We start from the raw sequence: 25,854 nt of genomic DNA on the forward strand, positions 1-25,854 counted from the left end.
CGGAGGGGGCGGCGGGAAGTGAAAGAGAGGAAATTAGGAATTAAAAACAAACAAGAAGAAGCAATTTGAAGAAGACGAAAAAGAAGAAGAAGAACAGCAATAACAACAATACAACAACAAAAACTACAACAGCAGCAGCAGCAGCAGCAGCAGCAGCAGCAGCAGCAGTATCACTATCATCACCTCCACCGACAACAACAACATCGTCATCATCATCACTATCATCATCATCATCATCATCATCATCGAATGGAGTTATTTAGAAGAGTGGAGGCGCCTCTAGGTATATACAATGGAGCCGAAAGAGAGCCTCGCTCTCGCTAGAAGATTTCTTCGTGGAGTCCACCAGGCCCATTAGGGAAACAAACAAACAAAAAAAATCATTATCATCATCATCATCAACAACAACAACAACAACAACTTGACAAGCACTTCCGGAAGAAAAATAAATATGCGAAAACTGCGAAATTAATTATTAAGAGAAAACGAACATCTCTGATCGTACAAGATTCTGTTTCCGGCTAATAACTGCAATAAATAAACGCTGCTTAATAAGGTTTTTAAGTTTTGGGTAGCATAATACTTTAAAGGTTCTGAATAAATTATTTTAGAGCTATTGCATTTATGTTTTTTTTCTTAATTTTACTCGGGGTATCGATAGTTTTCCACATTATAACACGCGTAGTAATACCTACATCGACGTGGAGCAAACCCACCATTTTGTTGACACCTGGAGGAGTTTACGTTGTGGTACTGCTATATTTCCCCGGTTCTGGCAGTGTTGTGGATACTTTTGAAATTTATATAGAGCATTAAAATGGTGAGGTCACTTATATTTGTTACAAATTCTAACGTTTGTATGTTTTTCTGTCGAGCAGTATCAAGAACATACGTTAGTTTATCACTGAGTTGTGAAGTGTGACACTGTACTGTTCTGTTTTCAGACCGAGACGACAATACTTGAATACAACATTTATTTTGTGTCGGAGCCGGGGTAATAAGTAGATTCTAGCTTTTGAACACGATGTCTACACGTACTATTAGAATTCTGTTTTTCCTGTCGGCTAAAACTAGTGCTTTTGTGACAAGACATCTTCCTGTCTTTCTTTCTTTGTGTGTGTTTATTCAGTTTTACTTTCAGGTTGTTTTGTCGACCTGAGGCTGGTCGAGGTATGATTTCCTTTGATTGAGTTTGTTGAGGCTTCGGCTTAAAACTCTTATCCTGCGTCTGTGCCCAGATGCGTATCTTATCAGCAACCGATTACGTCGGACGTGCCGGGCAGGCCGCCGGGGTCACTCAGTGTGTACTGTTGGTGTATAGCGCGGGCGCCGGGAAACGTGTGTTTTCGCCATGAATACCGCGGGAGTGTGTTAACCGATGATGAAAATAACGCTCTAGATATCTATCCTTCATAGCTTTCTATTTATAAAGTGTTACAAACACATGAATAACCCCCTCTCACAAGCTGATAAGACATTACGAGTAGTTGCGCTTTCTGGACGCTCTTACTCTTGTTATGAATGACTTCTTGAGGTTCGAAAGGGGATAATTTAGGTCAATTTCCGAATGTTTTACACTCAAATTGTTCTTTGTACCTGCACAATGGTATTCAAAACTATCAAACAAGCTTATTTTTTATCAGGTAGTATCATTTCATACAAAATCAAGCTCATTTGAAATATTTTGTATAGAAAAAGGCCGTCGTTATTCGGACTCGAGTCCAATTAACATATTTTCATATTCGGACTCGAGTCCGAATTTTAAAAATTCTTATTCGGACCCGAGTCCGAATATGAAAAAATGTTATTCGGACTCGGGTCCGGAAAAAAGGAAGTGTCTTCGTTCTATAGATCTAACGTTCAGTGCTTCCAGTTTTCCGCCATTTTTTAGTTTCCCCCACAATCTGCCGATCCAATGCCCGCCGCCTCATTGATACGTCGTCCCCCCCCACGTTTCCCACTTTCTTTGTTGTAGAAAAAGGTAAAATTGAAGATTAGCAGACCACCTGGCACCTGCATATATTATGAGCTGTGTAAAAAAAAAAAAGACCGATTCGTTCAAATACTTGAAATACACAAGCCTGTGTTATATCGATTGTTTACCAAGAAAAAATTGTGTTGCTGTGTAGAGCTGAGCATACGGCAACTTTTGATTCCATAGACCAACGCACAATTCATTACGTAGATCTACGTCAAGACTAGCTTATTATTGTAATAATGATCAGTTGCCGGGGGGGAAAAGACTGTGGCGCATTCAAAGCCCGGACCGATAATGCCCCCCCTCCCACCACCCTCCCCGACACGCACACAGCCACACGTGTGCAGGCCGCCCATCCGACACACGCTAACGAGCCATCTTTAATTGCTTCTGATGACCTCTTGACAAATAAACATTTATTAGAAGCGCTCTAACTTTTCAGGCCGGCCTCAAATTCATATAAGATTAAAACTCGGCTCCTGCACAAAACGCCTTTTTGCCCGAAGTGATCCCGGTCTCTACCCAGCCTGAGGCGAGTCATGAGTGAGGCAGGACAGGAAGCCGGATTCACGAGTCACAGGAAGTCGGAAGTGATGTCATGCTGGACAAGAATCAGAGTCCGAATTATAACATTTTTTCATATTCGGACGGACTCGAGTCCGAATAATCACTTCGATAGAAAAATGGAAGTCTAGTTTCCTGACTTTCCTTTCGAGCTCCTCTTGTCTAAGTGGGTCAATTTTTTCTATAATTTCATTGGACGAACATCTAGAGCTACCAACTTGGCATGTTTTGAACGAGACGTGTATGCCTCGATTACGAACCAACGCAGGCGGTTCTAGAAGGAGGCCACAAACGCACACAAACTCAAGCAGACAGACGCACACACACTTGACCTGCGTGAATGGGGATCCGACTCGGGACCCGAATGACACGTAAGAGGATGCGCGCTGCGCGTGCGCTGAGCCAGGAGCTACACTTGATTCGGGACCAGAACGTAGGCGAGGTGCCGAAATAGGCTTCAGGCTACATAAACCCGGCTCCCGCAGGATGAGGGTTAAGACTTGAGAAATAGATTCTGGATCTAGATTCTAGCTCTAGATATGTAGATCTAGATCTAATCTAGATTAGAAAATCTAGATCTAGATTTTAGATCTCTAGAAAGAATTCACAATGTAGAAGTTTTTATTAGAGTAGAGGGGAAGGATCGATGTTTCATGCTGTTCACGTCACTTTGACTCTGAATGGGGCTGGCCATGCGCTCCCAAATAAAAATGGTTTATTTTTGTTATAAAATGATCAAGTTCAAGTAAACACATTTTGTTTTAACCAGATTTTAATTCTTTAGCCAACGTACTCAGAGCAATTAAAGGCCTACGTGTACACTACACACGATGGGAAGAATTCCGAATTCCACAAGGAGTTACCACTATGAAATAGAGATAAAGGCAATTCAGTAGATTGATAGGGTTGGGTTGATGTTAGGTTTTTCTATGCAAGTGGCTATTCTCCGGCGCCACGTATTGCTGCACATTTTGCTTAGATCTCCACAGTTTTCGATCTCCCATGTCGGCACGTTATGGCCTTGCACTGTAAACACTCATCATTGTAGGCATTTCTTTAGAATACGATTCACCATGCTGGGCAACAAAAGTGGGACTCGCCAAGTGGCGTTGATGTGATATGATACTGTTCCATTTCACGCATACATCGAACCTGAGGTTTAGTGTTCCACGAGCGCTCACGTACTCGCGATTCTTTGAATCCGACTGAAAAGGGAGTCATCACTCTCAGATTTGGCGAGCAGGATCAAGCTCTAGCCAACAACCCTCAGTCACAACCAGAAGTACAGGAAGGCTCATCTGGCACTGAATTCAGTCGCAACAATAATGGCCATAACTTGCCGACAGGGGAGATGGAAAGCTGTGGAGACGTGAAATGTGCAACTATACAGGACGCCGGAGAATAGCCATTGAATCATTGATCTATTGACCGGCGCGATGCCAGAGAATAGCCGTTTGCTTTTTCCATTGTATTTGTTGGGATGGTTGCTCTTTACGGACGTCTTTCTCACATGATCACACCATTGGTACAGAAGGCTAGTATCACCTACTGATAAAATGAATAAATGGCATAGAGGCCTAGAACCACAGTGACCTTACAAGTTTATTAGTGTAGTCTTATAACTTATATAGTCATAGCCTGTGTCATAGGCCTACTACTGCATGTCAATAGACAGTGCTCCTAATAAAATTCGACCTACTAAAACTAAAACAAATGGTTTTAAAATGGTCTGTTGGTTGTTTGTTTCTTTTTTTGGCTGGAAGTGGTCAGTGTGTCTGTGAACTGTCGGGGAATAAATTTATGATTAACCTTGTGTGTGTATATATATATATTAAAAAATATAATATATGTTTTCTAGTTCAAACATCATATTTAGTTGTAATATAAAGTTGCTATAGTATTGAAGCAGTGCTCAAGAAATTATTTTGTATCTTGCAGGTGCTGCTGGCAGCAGCAGTGTGCAATCGCACTGGGAAAGGTAAGTCTCTTTTTTTAATAAAAATTATATTTTTTCTAATTAATTGTTTTGTGATTTATATTTTTTCTGATTAATTGTTTTGTGATTCTTTCCTGGCGTATCTTCAGGTTGTCTTTGACTTTAATCAAGGTACTACACAAACTTCAAATCTTTTCCTGATGTTTGAGTGACCTAGGTCTAAATTAGATGGTACTTGAATGTATCTTTAATTAAAACTATTGTTTGCAACCAGGAATCTTAGAACTTTGAGCACAGTAAAATTAGGAGACACTTGTAATGATCACGTCCATTGCCATAAACATTTTCATTCTTAAAAAACAAATTAATCTTTTCCACAGCGATTATTTCCCGACAGTTTGTAGAAATGACAAGGTCTCGCATCGAGGGTCTCCTTGCTGCATTTCCTAAGCTGATGGGGACAGGGAAACAGCACACATTTGTGGAGACGGAAAGTGTCCGCTATGTGTACCAGCCCTTAGAGAAGTTGTATGTGTTACTGATCACAACAAAGGCTTCCAACATCTTGGAAGACTTGGAGACTTTGAGGCTTTTTGCCAAAGTTGTAAGTACTGCAGGGAAATTTAAACATTGTATAATTGAACCTGTCTAAGATGGAATCGCAAGGAGGGGGGGTGGGGTGGCATAAGAAAAAATTGACTGTCTTGGACAGTGGAGTTTTATTTTAAAAGTGAAAAAGGAGGGGAGGGGGGAAACCCAGATTGCCAGCCCATGTGGATCAAGGGTGGCCTGTCTGGTCAGCAAGCAGTGGTGAAAACTTCACACCTTCTGTCCTTATTGCTATCCTAGCTGCTCATGTGTCCGTCTTATTTGCCTATTGCCATCAGGTCTTGCATCCCATTAGACCTCTATTTGACTTGCTAAAAACAAACGAATGGGCCCCTTTTGTTTCTTCCCGTAGCCCCATCCATTGATGTAATAATCATATCAACCAATGCCACCTGCATGTAACAATGATTTGAGAAACTTAATCTTGGCTGGTCGTAAGGACTGGGTTGCTGGCAGTAGTCAAATTAATTTCACACCTCTGGGCTACCCAGGAAAGTTTCTGTGCTGGAGTGCCACTCAAAAAGCATTTTCACAATGTAGCAATGCCAATCGCCCGCTGTGCCTTGGCGCCGGAAATCGGGTTCCGCGCGAGGGGTAATTTTTGGGCCGCTCGGTTCAGAGGTGACTCTCTGAACAGTCTTTCCTCATCAAGTACATCAAGACATGGTATCGTCCCTCTTTTTGGCAATATTTTCCTAAATGAAAGTCCCCCAAAATTTTGCCCTGAAAAATCCCAATGACTTTTTTAAATTTATCATTGAGCTTTTGCCAAAAGGTGGGGGTGTTTGCTTAAGGACTTTTTAAATCAACCACTACTCATGGTAAAATATGTTTTCTTCTGAAAACTTTATGTATATGGCAAGGAAATAAGTTGGTCAAGCTGCATGAGCAAGTAGATTGATGTGTGCATCTTATATCTCTACATAGAAAGATAATAGTACTACTAAAAATAGGGCATTTTTTACTCATCCTGAGTGCACACGTAATTGTATGTTAAATACTGAATATTGTTAATCTTAAACTATCAAACAGAAGTGCATTCAAACATTGAAAATATTTGTATACACCATCATGACAGCGTGTGTCCATTAAAAGGGTTTTATTTTTTTATATTAATGATGTTATTGCTGAGTAAAATTTATAAGTTCGTTCATAACTCGTGTCATAATTACATCATCTGACTTTCCAAGGTCTAGAAAACCCAAATCGTTAAACATATCATTCCGGGGAATGACCGGTATTAAACATTGGTTTGACATTGATCCATCAGAAGGGTAATTTTCCGCTCCATCGCATGGTTTTGCTTAAATATGACTTTGATTGAGATAATCCAGGTTTGTCATAATGATGTTATGAACAAACACTTTATGATATTTCTGCAAAATATCATGTGAGGGACTTCCCACTGTTTCACAACATCCTTTTACATGGTGGAATGAACATGGAAGAGTATTGTGCTGATGACTCAAAAGAGAAGCGAAGAAGAGGCAAAAATATGCTTGTCATAATGGATTGTCATCATGTTATGAACGTGACAGTGTGTCATAATGGTTATGAACGAAACCTTATTCCATGTAATTTACAGTTGTTTTGGGATGTATTTTTAATTTTAACCCAACTTGAGGATGTATTAGACCTTGCTTACATTCTGATATTTTGATTTTTATCATAAGTGTATGGGTCTGGATTTTAATTAGTGTTTTACTTTTGTAGTAATGGTTATGAACGAACTACATATTGTACTCTGAGGGCTTTCCAGAGTTGATAAACATTAAAAACATGTACACAGATACATATTATGAGGAAACTTTCATTTAATATAACATTTTTAAGTAAATGACAGGTCAAAATATTAATTTTTAGGTCAAAACTGAAGTTTGTCATAATAGTTATGAACGAACAATTAAAGGTATTCTAAGGGTTTTTCAGTGATTAAACTTTGAATTCTTCCCACATATAACCTTATTTTGAGGAGAGTCTCATAAATTAAAACAATTTTATGTGAATGACAGAACAATAAGTTAATTTTTTGGGCCCAAAGTAAAATTTGTCATAATAGTTATGAACGAAACAGTGTGTCATAACGGTTATGAACGAAACATTATTCCATGTAATTTACAGTTGTTTTGGGATGTATTTTTAATTTTAACCCAACTTGAGGATGTATTAGACCTTGCTTACATTCTGATATTTTGATTTTTATCATAAGTGTATGGGTCTGGATTTTAATTAGTGTTTTACTTTTGTAGTAATGGTTATGAACGAACTACATATTGTACTCTGAGGGCTTTCCAGAGTTGATAAACATTAAAAACATGTACACAGATACATATTATGAGGAAACTTTCATTTAATATAACATTTTTAAGTAAATGACAGGTCAAAATATTAATTTTTAGGTCAAAACTGAAGTTTGTCATAATAGTTATGAACGAACAATTAAAGGTATTCTAAGGGTTTTTCAGTGATTAAACTTTGAATTCTTCCCACATATAACCTTATTTTGAGGAGAGTCTCATAAATTAAAACAATTTTATGTGAATGACAGAACAATAAGTTAATTTTTTGGGCCCAAAGTAAAATTTGTCATAATAGTTATGAACGAAACAGTGTGTCATAACGGTTATGAACGAAACATTATTCCATGTAATTTACAGTTGTTTTGGGATGTATTTTTAATTTTAACCCAACTAAAGGACAGAATAGACCTTACATACATTCTGATATTTTTATTTTTATCATAAGTGTATGGGTGTGGATTTTAATTAGTATTATACTTTTGTAGTAATGGTTATGAACGAACTATTTATAGTCCACTTTATATATTTTGAGGGCTTTTCAGTGTTAACAAACTTTAAAAACATGTACAGAGATACATATTATGAGGAGAGTTTCATTTAATAAAAGTTTTAAAAAATGAATGACAGCTCAAAAGGAGTACATTTTTAGGTCAAAATTGAAGTTTGTCATAATTGTTATGAACGAACCATTTTAAAGGTATTCTAAGGGTTTTTCAGGAAATAAACTTTGAATTCTCCCTACATAGAGGAATCTATAATATTTTAAGGAAAGCCTCATAAATGAAAACCGTTTTATGTGAAAGACAGAACAATATAAGTAAATTTCAGGGGCCAAAAGTAAAATTTGTCATAATAGTTATGAACGAAACAGTGTGTCATAATGGTTATGAACGAACTTTAAATTTATGCATAATATGCCCTAAGACCAGTTTGCGTTTAAAAATAGCTGTTCAATGGTCTTCCATTTATCACTTGACTATAATTAGACCAGAGTGTTATTTTAGACAATTCTAGTCAATGAAACTTGATATAATCGATAGTATTTTGGTCACTTATTGTTCGTTCATAACTATTATGACACAAAAAAGTAATTTTATCAAAAATTAATAAAGATTTTTATAAATTGTCAATTTTATGTATTTTTGGAAGTTATTTGCTATGTCTCAAAATATAACATCAGCCTAGCTGAAGAAATGAACTTTGAGTATTCATAAATTTGTGTCATCATTGTTATGAACGAACTTTTTGCTATTTCCGTCATTCAAGTCAGAATTACACCAAGACCATTGCATATACAGCTTTGGCAGTTACTGAGCCTGAAAGAGCAATCATTAGGCTATACAATATGGGTGATTAAAGAATTATTACATAAAGTTGATTTTGGACCTCATTTGTCACACACTGGTATCCCACCTTTTGGCAAATGCTCCATTATCAATGGATTTAAAAAATTTAAAAACCATAGTTCTTAGAATTTACTCTATTTCCATTTAAGACTGTTTTTAAGCAATTTGGATAAAAATTTAATTTTTCATTGTGATTGCTACACAATGGTGAGATTTGACACCCACACCACCCTGACCAACTGCATCGTTTAAGGCTCACATGGATGGGTAACAGTTGCCCGCAAACTGCACCCTATCCCCCACCACCCGGCCTGGCAGTGAGGCATTACGGATAGAGCTGGTAGAACCAAACTGAGTTTTTTTCTCTTTCAAATGAGGGCTGAGTGGACATCACATTTTCTGTCATAGACAGGTCAAAACCCTCTGAAGGGAAGGAATTTCTCTTGCGGTTTCCTCTTTGAAGTTTTTGTCTTTGTAGATTATAGTTATTGTAAGAGAGTTTATCAAGGGGGGAGTGGAAGTGGAAAGGTTCCGATTTGACAGGTTTCTGGCAGGTTTGACGTTTAAACACTTGCCCTTTGAGCCTGAAGAACTAGTGAATCGAAGCTCCATATAAAACCTGTAGATTTAGACCCTTTCATGAGATTATCATTATATCTTCTTACTACTCGTTTTGTTTTTTTCTGCCACTAGATCTATATGGTGTTTTTTCCATATATAAGCAGAAGTACATGAAAGTGGACAGGGCTCTGTTTCCGTGAGATTTGTTTGTTTACTTTGTCACTCTTCAGCGCTGTTGGTGAGAAGGGGGATATGGGGGGACAGTAGGCTGGGCAGTGTTTTGTTTCAGTTCCCATAGTGTTAAATAAACAGGCCTGTTGTATTCACAGTGTTGTATTATAACTAGACGTACAGGATGAAGATAGATTTGAAAATGAAAAAATTGACCCATAGAATCATAGAGAGCCCCTGTATGACTGAAATTTGGTATTTGGCGGGTCCGTGACATTTAAATGTAAGTCCAAGAGGTTCTTTTGGTACCTTGTTTTTATAATTTTTTATTGTGTTGGAGTAAAACATGTAAATTCGCTTGAAAATCTATAAAGTTGTAGCAGTTGGTTGTAATCTTTTGAAGCTACTTTCTTGTTTCATGTTTATAGTGTGGTTTTTGTTTTTTTAATCTATTCCAGTTGCCAGAGTACTGCAGAAACATGGAGGAGTCAGACATTGTTGATCAGGCGTTCTCCCTCATCTTTGCATTTGATGAAATTGTTGCTTTGGGCTACAGGGAAAACGTGAACCTTGCACAGATAAGAACTTTCACAGAGATGGATTCTCACGAGGAGAAGGTGTTCCAGGCTCTCAGACTGGTACGCTAACACAGTTTGGTGATCAGCGTTTTTAAAAACTTTCATGTCTTCATGCAAGTGGTTGGCGGATGCTCTGATGTGGCTTACTCCTTCTTTCCTATTTGACATCTAATTTTGTTCTTGTCTGGCCTCCATCTTTTGTTTGTATGTAACATTCTAGTAAGATCTCTAACCTTTTTTTCTTATTATATTACGGGATTATTGTTGCAAGAGTAGTCAAAGTCTTACTAAAACGAGTGTCTCAGTGGCCAACCTTCCTGTGGCTTGTCAGTCAATCAGGACTGGCTGCTTATTTTGCTTCCATAATATAAAAAGTTGTTGTCGTCAGTAAAATTTGATGATTTTAGTTCTTACATAATATGTCTAGCAATCAGACAAAATGTGTAACTTGTGTTTGATGAATGTCGTAAGAATGTGGATCAGATACAGAAAGTAAGACAGGTTTGTTAGAAAAGAATTCTTCATAGTGAATAATCCCATGAGTTGTAAGAGAAGTTGAGGCACATGACGGTTCTAGAAGCATGCTGAATTATGCTGAGTTACAAAGATATTTTGCGTAAAATTTGTACCAAGTGCACAAGAAATAGAACAGATTTTATATGTTGTTGGTGGCCATTCTTCTACTGCCTCTTACAAAATACTCAGAAGAAAGTGTGTACTTTATGGTTGGCACGTCTTCGCGGTAATGTCTCATGAGTGATCGGTTGGACTGGTGTAGTTTTGGATGGTATCAGTTCAAGTAGTCAAAATAATAATCAATATTGTGAGTGCATTTTCCATGTAGAAAAGTTGGTTACCTAATTAGAGTATCTTTGTTATGCTCGAAAAGCTTTCAGAAGTTTTTAAAGAATTGAGCCATCCTTTAAAATCAGAGAAATATATTTAATTTATATTAAGTATATCTTTTAGAGTGCGGGGAAATAGTTACTAAATGTCTTCTCTGAATAAAAATTGTAAAGAAATGCTCGTGTTACCAGAAGAATTAGCTCGTTTGATATAGGTCATAGAAGGTGTCTGTCAAGCTTGGCTTTTATGTGCAGTGCAAGAAGTGCCATGAACACAGGGCACGGTAACCTATCAGATATTGGGCTTTCGTTTCTCTCTTTGAGTCATAGTATTTTCTTTCCCTCTGCAGCTTATGAAGCTATTCAGTTTTACAAGCTTGATTTTCTTGAGTACATTGATTGTGAAATTGGTATAAATCGTGTCAAACTGAAAATGAATGACATGTTCTCTCCTTTTTTCTATTTTTGCACCTCTTGCTCTCTTGGCAGTTTCAAAAACCTTTTGTCTCACAGACTGTTCCTTGCTCATTCGTTGCAAAGACGAAATAAAAATAAAGCTTTTTTCCACCCTCTATTTAATTGCTTTTTACAAATTTATTCTTGCTTTTTCTTTCTGCTAGACTCAAGAAAAGGAGGCTAAGGATCAAATGAAGAAAAAGGCCAAGGAGATTACGCAAAGAAATAGAGAGATGGTCAAGTCTGGGCGTAACCCGGGTTTCAACAGTGGTGGTGGCTTCGGCGGCAGCTCGTACCGGTCAGAGAGGAGTCCAGTCATCGATTCTGGCTCCAGTGTGGACACCCCGAAACCCTCCTACAACAAGCCCAGGTAAAACACTAGTATATACGTGTCGTGGCATGATAGAACCACACGCTTGTCAATGATTGGGCATGTAGAGTTATGGAGGTCATAAAGCTTGTTAATTGTTTTGCTTCCAATGAAAAAAATACCCATCTGTTTTGAAAAGAAGTCGAGATATTCACGAATGAAGGAGGTGGGGCCAACTGGTTTCAGAGGTAAAATTGGCGAGAAAATGGCTGCCAAAGTTTGGTGAGTCCACAGCTTTAGAGAAACAAAAATTCTATTGTTATCGATCCAGTTGTTATCAATCTTGTTGTGGTTATCTATCCTGACAAAATTTCTATAAATATTGCCAAACCGATGGAAAAAATGCCGGTTTCTTCAATTTCATTATTTTGACTAGCACTTGATTTCGCCATGATGCATCACATATTGTCCTTGTTGACTAGTCCACAGCTTCTTTAGACTCACAAATCAAGTCTCTCTCATTTACACTGATCTTGATAAGAAATAACAGGTTTTCTTTTTCCTACTGCAGAAAGTGAATAAAGAATTCAAACACTGATATGGATTCTTGAAAGAATAGCTGAGGCTGAGTTTTATATTCTGTTTAAGTGCAGTACAATTGCAGATTTTAAAATAAAAAATTAGTGTAGACTGAATATAAGTATAGTATGCAAACAAATTTTAATTTGTGTGTACTAAGGTGACATTCTTGGTGGCTATCTATTTTGCAGCAAGCCAGTGCCATCAGGACCAAGCAGAGCTCTCAAGCTGGGTTCCAAAAAGAAAGATGTGGACACATTTGTTGGACAGCTGCAGTCGGAAGGAGAAAGTATGTTTTCAACATCTGGAATATGTGTTGAAGATTGAATGTAGATGACTGGTTGGTTTGTGTTGTCTGAAAGTATGATCTGCCCTAGACTGTTCTTCTGTTGTGTCTGTTCACACTTCTGCCCATACGACCTGATCCTGTCAAAGATTGGGAGTGGGTGGTTCGGGGGTGCACAGGAGTCGTTTGCTCCTATTTTCCCATCAAACATCTGTCATCCTTATTCTCTCCTCCTTTTGTGTCTCCTTTTTTTTTTTTTTTGCGTTTGTCACTCTCTAGTGATACATCTTATCGCCATTTGCCATCACTTTACCGACTTTACTGTGTTTATAAAGGCATTGCTCCTCTGCTTTTACTTTATTTTCCTGAGGACATTGTAACATTATCCTGTACACTACATCAAAAGAAGCCCCACTTGCTGTAATTTTGGGGGTTTTGGTGTGCAATCCAGACCTGCCACTCATCCCGTTTAGTCGGGATATCCCGACTTTTTGCCCCAAATCTCAAGCATCCCGATTTTCCCTATTTCGATCGAGTGTGTCCGTTTTTTTTGTCCCAGTCTGCTGTTGTGCTGGATTTTTCTAAAAACTGACTCTGCCTTCTCCTTTATCGCGGGAAGTACCCATTGAACTTTTTGTCAGTAGGAACTCGCAGCACTATTTCCCGAAATATCGATGCCGCATTTAGTAGTTGATTCGCCGCAAGTTGTGTGTGGTCTTTTCCCGCACTCAGATTCTCCGATGATAGCCTGGTAACTGTTACAATTTGGGACATTTAATAATCGATAATGTTCGTAGTTACGCTGTTACTTTCAAAACAAGCCTTGTCCGAGGTCTGGTAACTGCGTTCACATCAAACACTCGGACGAGCGACAGTCTTTCTAACCCTTACACAACTACATGTAACTGCGCTGACAAGACTAGCATACGGCCGTTGTCGCTGCTTTTATCTGAACACATGAGGGATAAGAGATTTGTTGGTACATTTGGTCGGTCGGCAGCCGTCGTTATCCTAGAAGTAGAACGACTGTCGCTCATCCGAGTATTTTGTGTGAACGTACAGTTAGTCGGACTCGTTAGTAAAATTGTTTCAATCGCGCATTCGCGTCACGTTACATGACATCGCCGTGTGAGTTCTGCGTGTCGGGGACCGTCTGTTGACGGGGTCAACTTAGGTTCATGTATTTCGGGACTTATTGGTAGGGTTTGGGGGGTGGGTGGGGGGGGGGGGTATAGACACTTGGACCAGGAGTGCTTGACGCGATGCTTCAGGATTTACAAAAAATAATGATAACTCGCACATACGCACGCACGCACACACACACACACAAACAAACAAAGACACACAGAGGGCATATAGGCCAAGTAATTTATGGACAAGTGAGCTTTGACAGTCACCTTGGTGATTTGCTGTTGATCCCGATGTTTTTCACCAAATCCCGATTTTTTTCTCCCTGAGATCCTGATTTTGAGGTTTCATAGAGTGGCAGGTCTGGCAATCTGATGGTGTAATGTTGGAAGTTCATGATTAGGTTTAGAAAAAGATGGTGCACCAAGTTCTTGAACTCATATCAGGTCTTGGTGGCTCTGACAATTTTGTTTATTCATGTTGGTAAAAAAAAAAAATGTGAACTCACAGAAGCTTTAAAAAAAGAACTTCATATTCTTTTTTTTTCATAAATAGCGAGATGACTTGTATATTGATCTGGAATGCATGTGGGTGAAAATTAGTTTGGGGTCTCTCAGAATCTCTTCTTATGTTGTTGTTGCTTTCAAATCCCTTTAGCTGCGAGCATTTCGCTCTTGGCAGCGCGATGCCTCCCTCAAGTAACCACATGTCCTTGTCATCTGGTCAACGCCAGAGTAGAGCAGGCTTTACTTTGTAAGTCTAGGTGTGTGTAGGAGCCTGCGTCGAAGAACTGCCAGGTTTGGGCAGTGAAGGAGATGTTCTACGGTCTCTTCGGGGTAGTCACAGTGTCTGCAATGGGGTTCCCACTTGGGGTTAATTCTGTTTATGTGCTTGGTGGTGTGTAAGCATCTCTTCTTATAGAATCAGAAGAACAAGTGGTTAAGTCTGTGGCAGGTGGGTGGGTGCTCTGATATGGTTAGCTCCTTTCTTATCAAGCATCCGTCGTCCTTATATCCCCTCCTTTTTTTTTACGTCTGTTACTTTGGGCTTATATGACCCAGTTGTGTTGCAAGTGCCATAAAACTTGTGCTTCCTCTTTCCTATCAAACATCTATCGTCCTTATCTCCCCTTCTTCTTTTTTATGTTTGTTACTCTCTTGTAACACCTCTAATCTTCTGGCGCTCATATGACCTTATGCAGTTGCGAGCACCGTAAAACCCTCTACTTAAACTTTAAAAAAACTTGTGCTAAAACAAGAACTAGCTGGTGATATACAACTTAATCCCATAGTAACTTTTTACTCTTTTGTGTTCTCAGAAGTTGCAGATTCCTCCAAATCTTTGTCTACACCAGCAGCAAAAACAAGCACTCCTGCCACAAACCAAGAAGCGTAAGTACTTTCTTGACCATGATTTTTACTTATCAGCTTGTCTTTTGTTTGCCTTAAAGAAAAGGTTGGACTCTCAAATTTGCTGGCAAAGAACATCATACACGAATATAGATCTGTGCATCTTGTTCGTAGCATCTGCTGTCTTAGAAAGTGTTTTGTGGCGCTCGTAACTGCATAAGATCATATGAGCCAGCGAGACACCTTAAACATTTTCAATTGGTAGGAAATTTTCAATTTTGCCCGGATGGCGGCCGAAGCCTACTCTCATCGATTTTGGGTGGGCAACTTGAACACAGGACCTCCAAGATTTTTCGCCCTGTCCGAGAAGGCTAGGTGCAAATCTTTCCCACCAAGAAATGAGGGGTGTGACTGAAAGACAGCAGTAAGAAGGAGCCTAGGAGTAGTAGTAGAAAGGCTGCAGAAAGAGTCGGGAGCCCAGAGGTGGAGGCAAAGGAGGTGAGGGGGTGGGGTCAGAAAATGGAGACGAAAGCAGACAACAGTTCATTGTTAGAGAGCAAGAAAGGATGTGAAAAGAGAAAATTTTAGAGAAGAAAATTGTCCGTCGCTATCCTGATTCGAACCCGAGACCTATTGAATGGGAGGCCACGAGAGCCCCCAATACAGTAGTCTCCGCGTAAGATCCCGGTGCTCGGGAGCAAGGAAATGCGGGATCTTAGGCGAACCGGGATCGTAAATGGTGGGATCTTAGGCGGAGACTACTGTATAGGGTTTTAGAAATCGTGGGACTGTTGGGAGTGTTGGATGTTGAATGAGAGTACTGCATGCCAGGTTTGTCGTTTCTTAGGGGGACTTGAATTCACTGTTCAATCCAAAGCACACAAAAATACAGCATGGTATTGGTAGACATTAATTTTTTATGATTTTTTCTCAAATTTAAAAGTCATCAGAGTTGGTCATTATTAAGTGAAAAATGTCTTGAGATTTTGACTTTTGCTGTAATGCAAGTTATGTAAGGTCAGTGGGTGGATGGTTGGTGGGTGCTCTAGTGTCGTTTGCTTCTTCTTTCGTATCAAACATCTATCGTCTTTATCTCCCCTCCGTGGGTGGTAGGCAGGTGCTCTGGTGTGGTTTGCTTCTTCTTTCCTATCAAATGTCTATCATCTTTATCTCCCCTCCTTTTTTTTTGTTACTCTCCTGTAACACCTCTAATCTTCGGCTCTTATATGACCGTATTGTGTTGCAAGTGCCGTAAAACTCTTACTAAATCTCCCCTCCTTCTTTTTTGTGTTTGTTACTCTCTTGTAGCACCTCTAATCTTCAGCACTTATACAACAATTGTGTTGCAACTACTGGAAAACACTTACTACAAACAAGCTCAGGGGTGGGGGTTTTAAAGTACCTGACATGAGATTGCTGGATTTTTTTTTTAATTCCCAGAATTTTGCGCATTCACTTTTTCATGTTTATGTAACTGAACTATAAATGGTTCATTTTGTTGAGCCTCCTCATTTTAATGCAGGTATTTAATTGATGTTAGTAGCCATTTCTTTATAAATGTTCTTTTTTCTTTCGCATTGAGTTGGCTGGTACTCTCATGTGGTTTAATCCTCTTTCCTATCAAACTTGTGTCATCCTTATCTCCCTTCCTTCTTTTTTCTGTACGTTACTCTGTAGTAACGTCAGTTGTTTTCGGCACTTGTTTGACGTGTTAATCACGTGTCGCAAGTGCCGCAAAACTCTAGTGGGTGATTGATGTGGTCTGCTCCTTCTTTCGTATCGGACCTCTATGTATCGTCCTTTTCTCCCCTCCTGGTTTTTGTGTGTTTGTTACTCTCTTGTAACACCCTCTAATCTTCGGCCCCTATATGACCTTATTGTGTTTCAAGTGCCGTAAAACACTTACTAAAACCTAAGCAAAACTCTTTGTATAACTCAAAAACGTTATTGTCTGGGAGCAGGGTGCACTTGGTGGTTGAGGAGAAGATATCTCTGACAGCCGGCCGTGACGGGGGCCTACAGAACTTGGAGGTGCATGGCATTCTCAGATTACGCATCAATGAAGAGAAGGCTGGTCTGATCCAGATTGCCGTCAACAATAATGACGACAAAGGAATACAGCTTCAGGTAGGCTCATCCATTGATGACGGGCATTCTGGTTATTTGATAGCGCTTGAAGGACGCTCTTTTTGGGTGGACTTAAAGAAAAAAGCATAACAATTTTTTATTTTTTTATTTGGGGATTCTGAGGAAAACTTTTCTTTTGGTCTTTGAGGATTCTGTGGAAAACATGGTTGGGTTTTTTTTGGGGGGGAGGATTCTCAAGAAAACTTTTTTGTTCGGTTTGTTCGTCCTTGAGGATTCTGAGGAAAACTGAGAATTAGTTAATACACTTTAAGTGTGATCACTTGCCGGCAGCTACCGCAGGGATCAAAAAAAGAAAAAGAAATGTTGACCTTCCCCTTGCACCTTTTCAGTATTTGTTTTCCTAATGTAAAAATTTTAGAAACCATTCTATTTATTAGTTTAATTTATATATAGTATAGATTGCACAGTGCATAGAGCTTGCTGTTGAGCAGGAAGCAGGAATTTGCATTTGGCAAATACTATTTCTTATTATTATAATTATAAAGACTATCTAATGCACAATTTTAAACATTTTTTTTTTCCAGACGCATCCAAATGTAGACAAGAAAGCGTTTGCCCAGTCCTCGATCGTGAGTCTCAAGAACCCCGAGCGGCCGTTCCCCGTGGGCCAGGACATCGGGGTGCTCAAGTGGCGATTTCAGACACAGGATGAGGCGCTCATGCCTCTGTCCAGTAAGTCTCTGGGCTTGTAAGCATGTACATGTTCATCTTTTCTTTTTTACCTAACACAATTGCATTGGCTGTTAAAAATTCTACGAAAGTTATAGGTCACTCTCCTGTAACTTAAAAAAATTCTGATAGCATAGAAGAAGGGCAGCAAACACATACAATGTAGCAATGCCAATCGCCCGCTGGGCCTTGTGCCGGAAATCGGCCTCCGCGCGAGGGGTATTTTTTGGGCCGCTCGGAATCAGAAGTGACTCTCTTCTAAGTTTAGTTACGGGAAAACTCCTGGACGAAAATAAATTAAACTCGGCAACCAACCAGAGGAAAGGTTAAACTAACGACATGCCAGCGTACAATCCCGAACGATTACTAGAACCGGAGATATCGCCGTGTTTGTGCGAATTTCCTCTGCGGTTCGAAAACTAAGCGGAGCTGCAGGTTGATCGCCGACCACTCAAGCGCCCCACATGTCTTCTTTATTGCTGTAAAATTTCAGATCTCTGCGTTCAGTAGATTTTCCGTACCAACTTAAAATTACCACCCATCCATTGATAAAACCCTAGATCTAGAAACTTGATAGCGCATTCCAAACGCGAGGTGCCGGCACGCAAAAGGCGCGTGATCGCTAGGCGACATGTGATTGGCTGCCTATAACCAAATGGGTCACCGATGACTACATCGCGGGTTTTCCCGATAGCGCTTTACTGAGTTTTAGAAGGGGTGATCGCGTCGCGGTAAAAACGATGTCACGCAATTCAACAAATTTCACGCAAATATCAGTCTTTAAGATCCAAAGTAATGAAGACATCAAAAAAGTGATAGCAGAACTAGATTCGGCACTAAAAATCACATGGAGATGCCAAGTTTCATTCATATGCTCCAATTCATTACTGACTTATGAACAGTTTTTCCTCAAAATACATCAAAACATGTCCCACATTTTGGCGATTTTTTCCTATATGAAGGTCCTCCAACATTTTGCAAACAAAAATCCCAATAAATTTTTTATTTATCAATGGATTTTTAATTTTTAAAAACCATAGTTCTTAGAATTTACTCTATTTTCATTTAAGTCCATTTTTAAGCAATTTGGATGAAAATTTAATTTTTCATTGTCATTGCTATACAATGTCATCGCTTAGAAGCACACCAACACCCACGCCCCCCCCTCCCAGGTGATTTTTCAGCATGCATTTGTTAAATTTTAGGGATGAAAATGACGACTTATTTCCAAATTTCTGGTCACTCAATGCTAGGAGCTGGGAATGAGGGTTGTGTCCTGCTCTGCGGGACAGCCTAGAGGTATTCAGATTAAACGCTTAACGAAGAAATAAACTGACACGAAGAATAGCTTGCCCATCTTTTCCAACGTTACAGCATCACCATCGTTATTGTACCACCATCATCACATCCCCTTTTTCTTGTTTTATTTTTCTTGAAGCATAACAATTTGTATCATGTTGGCTCTTTTTTATGCAACTTACAAATATTAGCACCAAAATTGGGACACAGAACCGAGGGATAAAAAGTCTCTAGGCTGGTTGGAGAGTACTTCTGCTGATCTTCAGGGTTTTTAGAAATTATATTTATTTGTTCTTTTTTGTTTTCTTCATTTTTTTAATTATTTTTTTTTGTTTGTAAAAAATATTTTACCTTTGGACTTGAGTGTTCACCTCTGTGTGTTCTGCTCTTACCTTTGTGCTCACTGTACGCGTGCTCCAGCAGGGTTCAGTGGTGTAAACCTACAGTTTGTTCACTTTCCTCTGTCCTCCGTGATTAAAACAGGTTAAAACAAATTGCTCTGTTTAAATCTTCTTAGGTCTTTTGCAAGTGGGTGTAACATTTGAATTAGGAAGTGTAAAAGCTGATTGTAAATGGCTGCTGTAAGATATTGTTCCAACGCTTTTTCTAAGTTATAAACCTAAAAAAACAACTCTTACTCAAACTCAAACCACGCGCTCATGTGACCTTATGCTCTTGCGAGTGCTGTAAAACTCTTACTAAATTTTTTAAAAACCATCAAACCTCTGTTTTTTTCCTAAGAGTAAATAAGAGGCTTACGACTCAACTGTCAACTGCTTTCCGTCCTCAGTCAACTGCTGGCCCAACGACAACGGGGAGGTGAACATTGAGTACGAGCTGGAGCAGGACAACATGGAGCTGGAGGACGTCCTCATCAACATACCCTGCCCGTGAGTCAACTCCACTGGTTTTTTTATTTCTTAAATAGCTGTTGCACTCACCTGCCGTGTGGGTGGCTGGCAGGTGCTCTGGTGTGGTATGTTCCTCCTTTCCTATCAAACGTCTTTCATCCTTATATCTGTCCTCCTTTTTTGTGCATGTTACTCTCTTGTAACGCATCTCTTCTTCGGCACTAATATGACCTTATTGTGTTGCAAGTGCCGTAAAACTCATACTAAAAGTTTAAACTAAACACCTGCAGTGCGTTTCGCTTAAGCCGAAATCCACGTGGAGGCGAGATTTTCTTTGGTTATCCAGTTTTCGATTGAGAGAGAGGTTACCCGAATTGAAGAGAATAAAAATTAGGGATTATGTATTTCCTTGGGTTTACCACTTTTTTTCTGATTATCTTTGTCGGGCTTTAGCGTGTGTTCACGTTAAATTTTATTGAGTTGATTTATTGTGTGTGTGATGTAACCGCTTCTCAAAGGAGACCTGTTCTGTTTGTGAAGAAACCAGTATTTTTCTGACTTTTAAAAAAAATAATTTTTTTTGTTGCCTGCATCTGGCTGACCACCAATCATAGCAGACAAGACTGACGGCCGAAAAATGTATTGAATGAAATGAGTGAATTTTCCTACACTTAGCCAAGCCGAGGTAATAAAAGTTGAAGTCTTTTCATTTAAAATACCATATCTTCTCTTTGTGAAAAGAATAACAATAATCATCATCATCATTGCCTTTCTCGCCCAGCATGAGGGTATAGGCCTCGACAAACACTTTCCACATTTTCCTATCCTGGGCTAGCTCAGGGAAAGAAATAATGATGCATTGCAAAAAAGAAATATTTAGAAAAAATCTTTTCTTTTTCTTTGGCTGGTTCGCGGGTGCTCTGGTGTGGTTTGCTCCTTTTTTCCTATCAAAGATCTATCGTCATAATCTCTCTTCCTTTTTTTGTGTTTGTTACTCGCTCGTAAACATCTCTAATCTGCAGCACTTATATGACCTTGTAATGTTGCAAGTGCTGTAAAACTCTTACTAAAACTAAAGATATTTTTCCTTGTTCCCTGAGATAAAAAAAGTTCCCTGACAAGAAAAAATAATTCAAGATATTGAACTGACACTAGTGGGGGGCTATCTCTGTGTGTATTTGTGTGTGTGTACAGGTCGGGTGTGGGAGCGCCAGTGATCAACGAGTGCGACGGCGAGCATCACTTTGACAGCCACAAGAAAGTGCTACAGTGGCGGCTGCCCTTCATCGACGCGAGCAACAAGTCGGGCACCATGGAGTTCACAATCAATGGCCATCCGGAGGACTTCTTCCCCGTCACAGTCAGCTTCGTCTCCAAGCGCTCCTATTGTGATATCGCCGTAAGTCTTGTTTAGAAATAATTCTTTACTTTTCCGTTCCAGCGACCATTTGAGTTCTAGCCCTTCGGCCTGTTTAGAGATAATGAATGAAACAGTTAAGCATCCCTTTCCCATCCCCAGCTGCTGTGAACTTTTACTATTAAATATATTGTATTGACTCAACTCACTCGGCTCTGGTCCTGAACATGGAGGGGGTATTGGCTTGACCCTGATCTGGAACATAGATAAGATCATGATTTCGTTTTTACAAACAATTTTCAAGACAATGATCTTATAAAGCAATAACATTTTTGTACAAAGCTTTAGTTGAATCATCTTCCTGATTGAAAATGAAGAGTTCCAAAATACACCCGTAGTTTAGTTATAGAACTACTTTTATTGTGGTGAATCTACTTGATGCCCACTGTCTTTTCATGCTGCTTATTATTTTAGAAAACACTAAATGTAAGAATGTCTGATGACTTTGAAAGACAACCTTGTGCTTATATTTTTGTGTGTATTTTCTCTCACATTTAGTGAGGGGAAATAATTTCCAAATGTTCCAAAATTGAAAATGGTGGCAAATTGTACAAGCTATCCATGATTTCACGTCATGTGCTTCCCTACTGTATATTGTGTTGTTTGGAGTGTGGAACGTTTACTGTTATCCTATCTGTAATCCGTCCCTACCTTGTCCCTCTCCAGGCTAGCTCAGTGCAGATCCAGGACTCTGGCGAGCCAGTCAAGTTCTCCTCCGAAGTGGTCTTTGTGGTGGACAAGTATGAGATTGTGTGAGTGCTACAGCCCTGTCTGGATGAATGAGGAACTTGTGTTTGTCTTCATGTTTTGGTCTTGGAAGAATGTGCGGAGGGTAAGCATTGCCCTCCTCTCCTCTCCTGGCACGACAGCTGCTGGGTGGCGGGGTTTGCTGGCGTGCAACTCTACAGAAATACTTACAGGCTGGTTGTTGTTGGAGGATGTGTAATAGAGATAGCCTGCAACCGTTTGTTTTTTTCTTTTTTTTCTTTTTTATTTCACTAAAGTTAGGGAGCGTGCTTGAAAGTCCGACCTCTGGTAACTTTTGTGAGGAGAATTGGCTGTAGTTGTAAATGCTAAATTGCACCGTAAGTTTATTCTCCTCTGTCAAAGACAGGGGGCGGGGGGGATTATTAAAAAGTTGAAGGGGAATCTAATTTTGTCAAACATTTTCTTTTTGAAGAATATATGTTTTGTTGTTGTAACACTTGAGTCGGGTTTAACCAGGGCAAGGCAATGCTCTTTCCTTTTTTTTTTTTTTTTTTTAGAAATAGTCCTGCAGTTTCCAAGTGGGGTTTATGCAAAATTTCTTCTCAAAGTAGACAAGTTTTGATGAAAGGATTGGGATGGTTCCCAGACAACGTTTTGGACATATTTATTACGACAACTAAATAAAAAAAAAAACAATTTGATATCCCAGCTGTGTTGCTGGTAATATCTGATTATGTGTGCAAATATAATCATATGTGTATTTGTCAGCATTTAGTCTGAGCTTGGTTCAGCCTCACTCCCAAGGTAGGATATCGTAGTGGAGCACTGTGACCATGAAGTTTGTTGCGTTGTTTCGTAGCTGTGAAAATATTTTCATGTGATTTCAAAGGAATTTGAATGAAAGCATGTCCTAAGGAATTATGCTAGAGTGCATATGTGTGGAGGTGCATGAGTGATAATTTTCTTGGAAGTCTTTTTGGGGGTTTGTTGGTCTTTTTTTTCTTCCTTTTTTTGTTTTGTTTTGTTCCTCACAGGGTCCAATGTCTTGCTACATTTCTGTCTATCATGAGCTGTGCGACCAATGCGTCCTTCTCACCCCCATTCATCATCACAAGGAAGCTCTCCCTCCCTTCCCCTCTCAACTCACATGCTCCTCTCTGTTACTCCTCTATCTAGTAGGGAAAAGAAATGCCGCTTGGTTCTCTTCTCATTCAACATCCAGGCCATTGATTTTTCTTCCCCCCTACTTTCCTCTTTTGGAAAAAGATGCTGATGGCCTCACTGCCTGTGGGAAGTTGTAATTTTTCTCCCTTTTTCACAACCTCAGTAAATCTTTCCGTACTCTATTTGTCTATTTTTCTGTCTGTCTGTCCGTTCTTTTTACCGTAGTGCTAGGCCATCATTTGCTTAAAGACGTGCTCTTCTTTCTCTCAGAACTCTCTTACTTGCTTTGTCTTTTTTTGAGGAGAATGTTTCTTGGGGGGCAGGAAGCCCCAAGACTTAGTGTAGTTTTGATTTTGAGCAAGGATTCTGCTGCTGCTGCCATGATCTTACTACTGAATGTAGTGTATGTCATGTATATAACATATTACTTCCCTCTCCTTCCACTGTGGGTGAATGAACATTAATTATTGTGTGGGTGGCTGCATGAGTAGGAGGCTCTATGTGCACAATGACAGCTAGCCGTGTGGCTGTCCTCCTCGTGTCTGATGCTGTGTATGATGTGTCCGTACGTGTGTGCGTGTGTATGATGTGTCCGTACGTGTGTGCGTGTGTGTGATGTGTCCGTACGTGTGTGCGCTGAACTTGTTGATATTGCTGTGTCAGTTTATTCTCTCAGGCTCAAACGTGATGATAAAAAAATCGGAGCAGTTTTTCAGCCTGAAAGTGGGGGGGGGGGGGGGGGGGCCTTTGTGTCTCTGTTGATGTCTTACCTACTAAATTTAAACAAATAAGGTGTGTATCTGAATTGGTCTGAAATTTACCTCTGTGTGTATGTGTGTGCAAGTTTATTTTTTTCAGTTAGTTATTGAAGTTGTATTACGGTATATTTCTTTATGAACATCTTTGACTTGATTATTACGAGACAAAAAGTTGAAATGTGAAGAAAATGTTGTTGATGAACCTTTGTCTCTATTGTAAATAATAAACTATGATGATGTTGAGACTTTGCCTTAGCTCTGAGAGAACTACTGTGTACTTGTGATCTGAAAGGGAAAGAAAAGAAGGTTCGAAACAATAAGAGTCTTCAAGGATGAAATCTTCAGGGTGGTTTTTTCCAGCTAGCAGCATCTGAAGAGGATCTTTATCATGTCATTGAGATCGGCTGGGGTTTTCCTTTACCTCTCCATTAGTATTAGTGAGATGACATAGGCTACTATGTAAAGGGCTACCGTACTCTTTGGAATATTATGATCTTGTCTACAGGTGCCCACACTCTCTCTCCTCTTTGGTCAGTCTCTTTCCCCCTCCACCCTCATTTGGATAATTTGATCACAAAGGGAAAGTAGAAATGGTAGTTCAGTTTGTTCTATGTCTTTGTGGTACCGGTATGTACGGTTTGCCGAATGTTTCAACATCATGTAAGCCACATTGTCACAAGTGGTGATGTTTCATCTCACGATGATGTTGCAGCTGTTCTGCATGTCAATGTTATGACATCACTGCTTTAGACCATCATGTCGCATTTCCGAACTGTTTGAATTATGTCTCTGCTCTAGATTATGATGTCACCGCTGCGAGTTTTCATATCGCTGCTCTAGAGTATGATGTCACTCTTCTGGATGGTGATGTCACTGATCCAAACTGATTTCACTGTTCTGAACTGTCTAATTAAATAAACATTCTGGTGAGAGGTTGCTTTTCTTTTGTAGGTCCTTTGTGTGTTGACTTGTGTTTTGCATGTGTGTGCATGTGTGAGGGTGTGTGAGGGTGTGGGTGGTTGATGTGACTCGGAGAGTTTGTGACAACAGTGGTTGTTGTCCTGATGTCATTTTCGGGAAAAATTTTCTATGGACTGTTAGTTCTTAAAAATATTCCATTCATTCACATCAGGCTGTGGTGTCAAGGTTGGTAAGGCTCTTCGTCTGTCAAGTGACAGATGCCTGATAGTTTCCGGTGTGGAGATGATGATTATTTTGTCTAGTATTTCCCTCAAACTGTTGGGTTCCATCCCCCTCAGCTGAGATTGAAGCAGCCCTTCTCCTAAAATGATCAGATTAGAATTATGTCGATGGGGTTATTGAAATTTATTAACAAGAGAATGATGAGGTTAAAGTTAAATAAGGCTTTGTAGACCTAATCTATGAGTTTGATGTTCTGTTTATTTCCTTTGGTTATCTCCCCTGATGATGATTTTGTTTCAACATGACCTCAAGTTCAAGGTCATATTTGATCAAAAATCGAATCAAGTATCTTTCTCTAGCGCTTGCGATGTTGACAGCTCGGCGTTGGCGATCAGAAAGAAAGGGCTCTGGCTTTAGGCTAACTCGCCCGCTGTGTTGTCCCCCACCCCACCACACCCTGTGGTCCGTCTGCTTGCGCCCGTCACACATTCACTCCATCCATCACAGCACTGTGACCTCTCCATCCCCTCATCGGAGAAGTGAAAGGCATGTTAGGCCTAGATAATCTAGACTAGGCCTATGCTGGCCTATCACGCGATGCGTTCTGCTTGTCTGCGCAAGCCGCAACCTCCCTATTCATTCGCTCTGGTCTTAATTGTTGACACACGAGGGCTCTCCCATTCTTTGTTTCACTAGTTCAC

The 25,854-nt window shown here is 39.7% G+C and overlaps 1 protein-coding gene across 1 annotated transcript; it reads left to right on the forward strand.

Moving 5' to 3' along the window:
* Positions 1-513: 513 nt before the first annotated feature.
* Positions 514-24,946, forward strand: LOC101848465 (coatomer subunit delta). The gene is made up of 12 exons (XM_005107131.3): positions 514-820; positions 4,481-4,520; positions 4,859-5,082; positions 9,924-10,103; positions 11,509-11,714; positions 12,425-12,522; positions 14,966-15,038; positions 16,958-17,123; positions 17,669-17,816; positions 19,903-20,002; positions 21,158-21,362; positions 22,047-24,946. The coding sequence occupies exons 1-12, from the start codon at positions 818-820 to the stop codon at positions 22,134-22,136; spliced, it is 1,533 nt and encodes a 510-aa protein (XP_005107188.1). The 5' UTR covers positions 514-817; the 3' UTR covers positions 22,137-24,946.
* Positions 24,947-25,854: the final 908 nt, after the last annotated feature.

This window comes from Aplysia californica, unplaced genomic scaffold (assembly GCF_000002075.1).
Source record: "Aplysia californica isolate F4 #8 unplaced genomic scaffold, AplCal3.0 scaffold00578, whole genome shotgun sequence".
NCBI classification, from domain to species: domain Eukaryota; kingdom Metazoa; phylum Mollusca; class Gastropoda; order Aplysiida; family Aplysiidae; genus Aplysia; species Aplysia californica.

What these genes read in the sequence shown, in the direction of transcription:
- LOC101848465 (XM_005107131.3), top strand. An exon ending in GTGCAATCGCACTGGGAAAG is followed by an intron (nt 4,521 to 4,858) that starts GTAAGTCTCTTT and finishes TCTTTTCCACAG; the next exon opens with CGATTATTTCCCGACAGTTT. An exon ending in ACAAAGGAATACAGCTTCAG is followed by an intron (nt 17,124 to 17,668) that starts GTAGGCTCATCC and finishes TTTTTTTTCCAG; the next exon opens with ACGCATCCAAATGTAGACAA.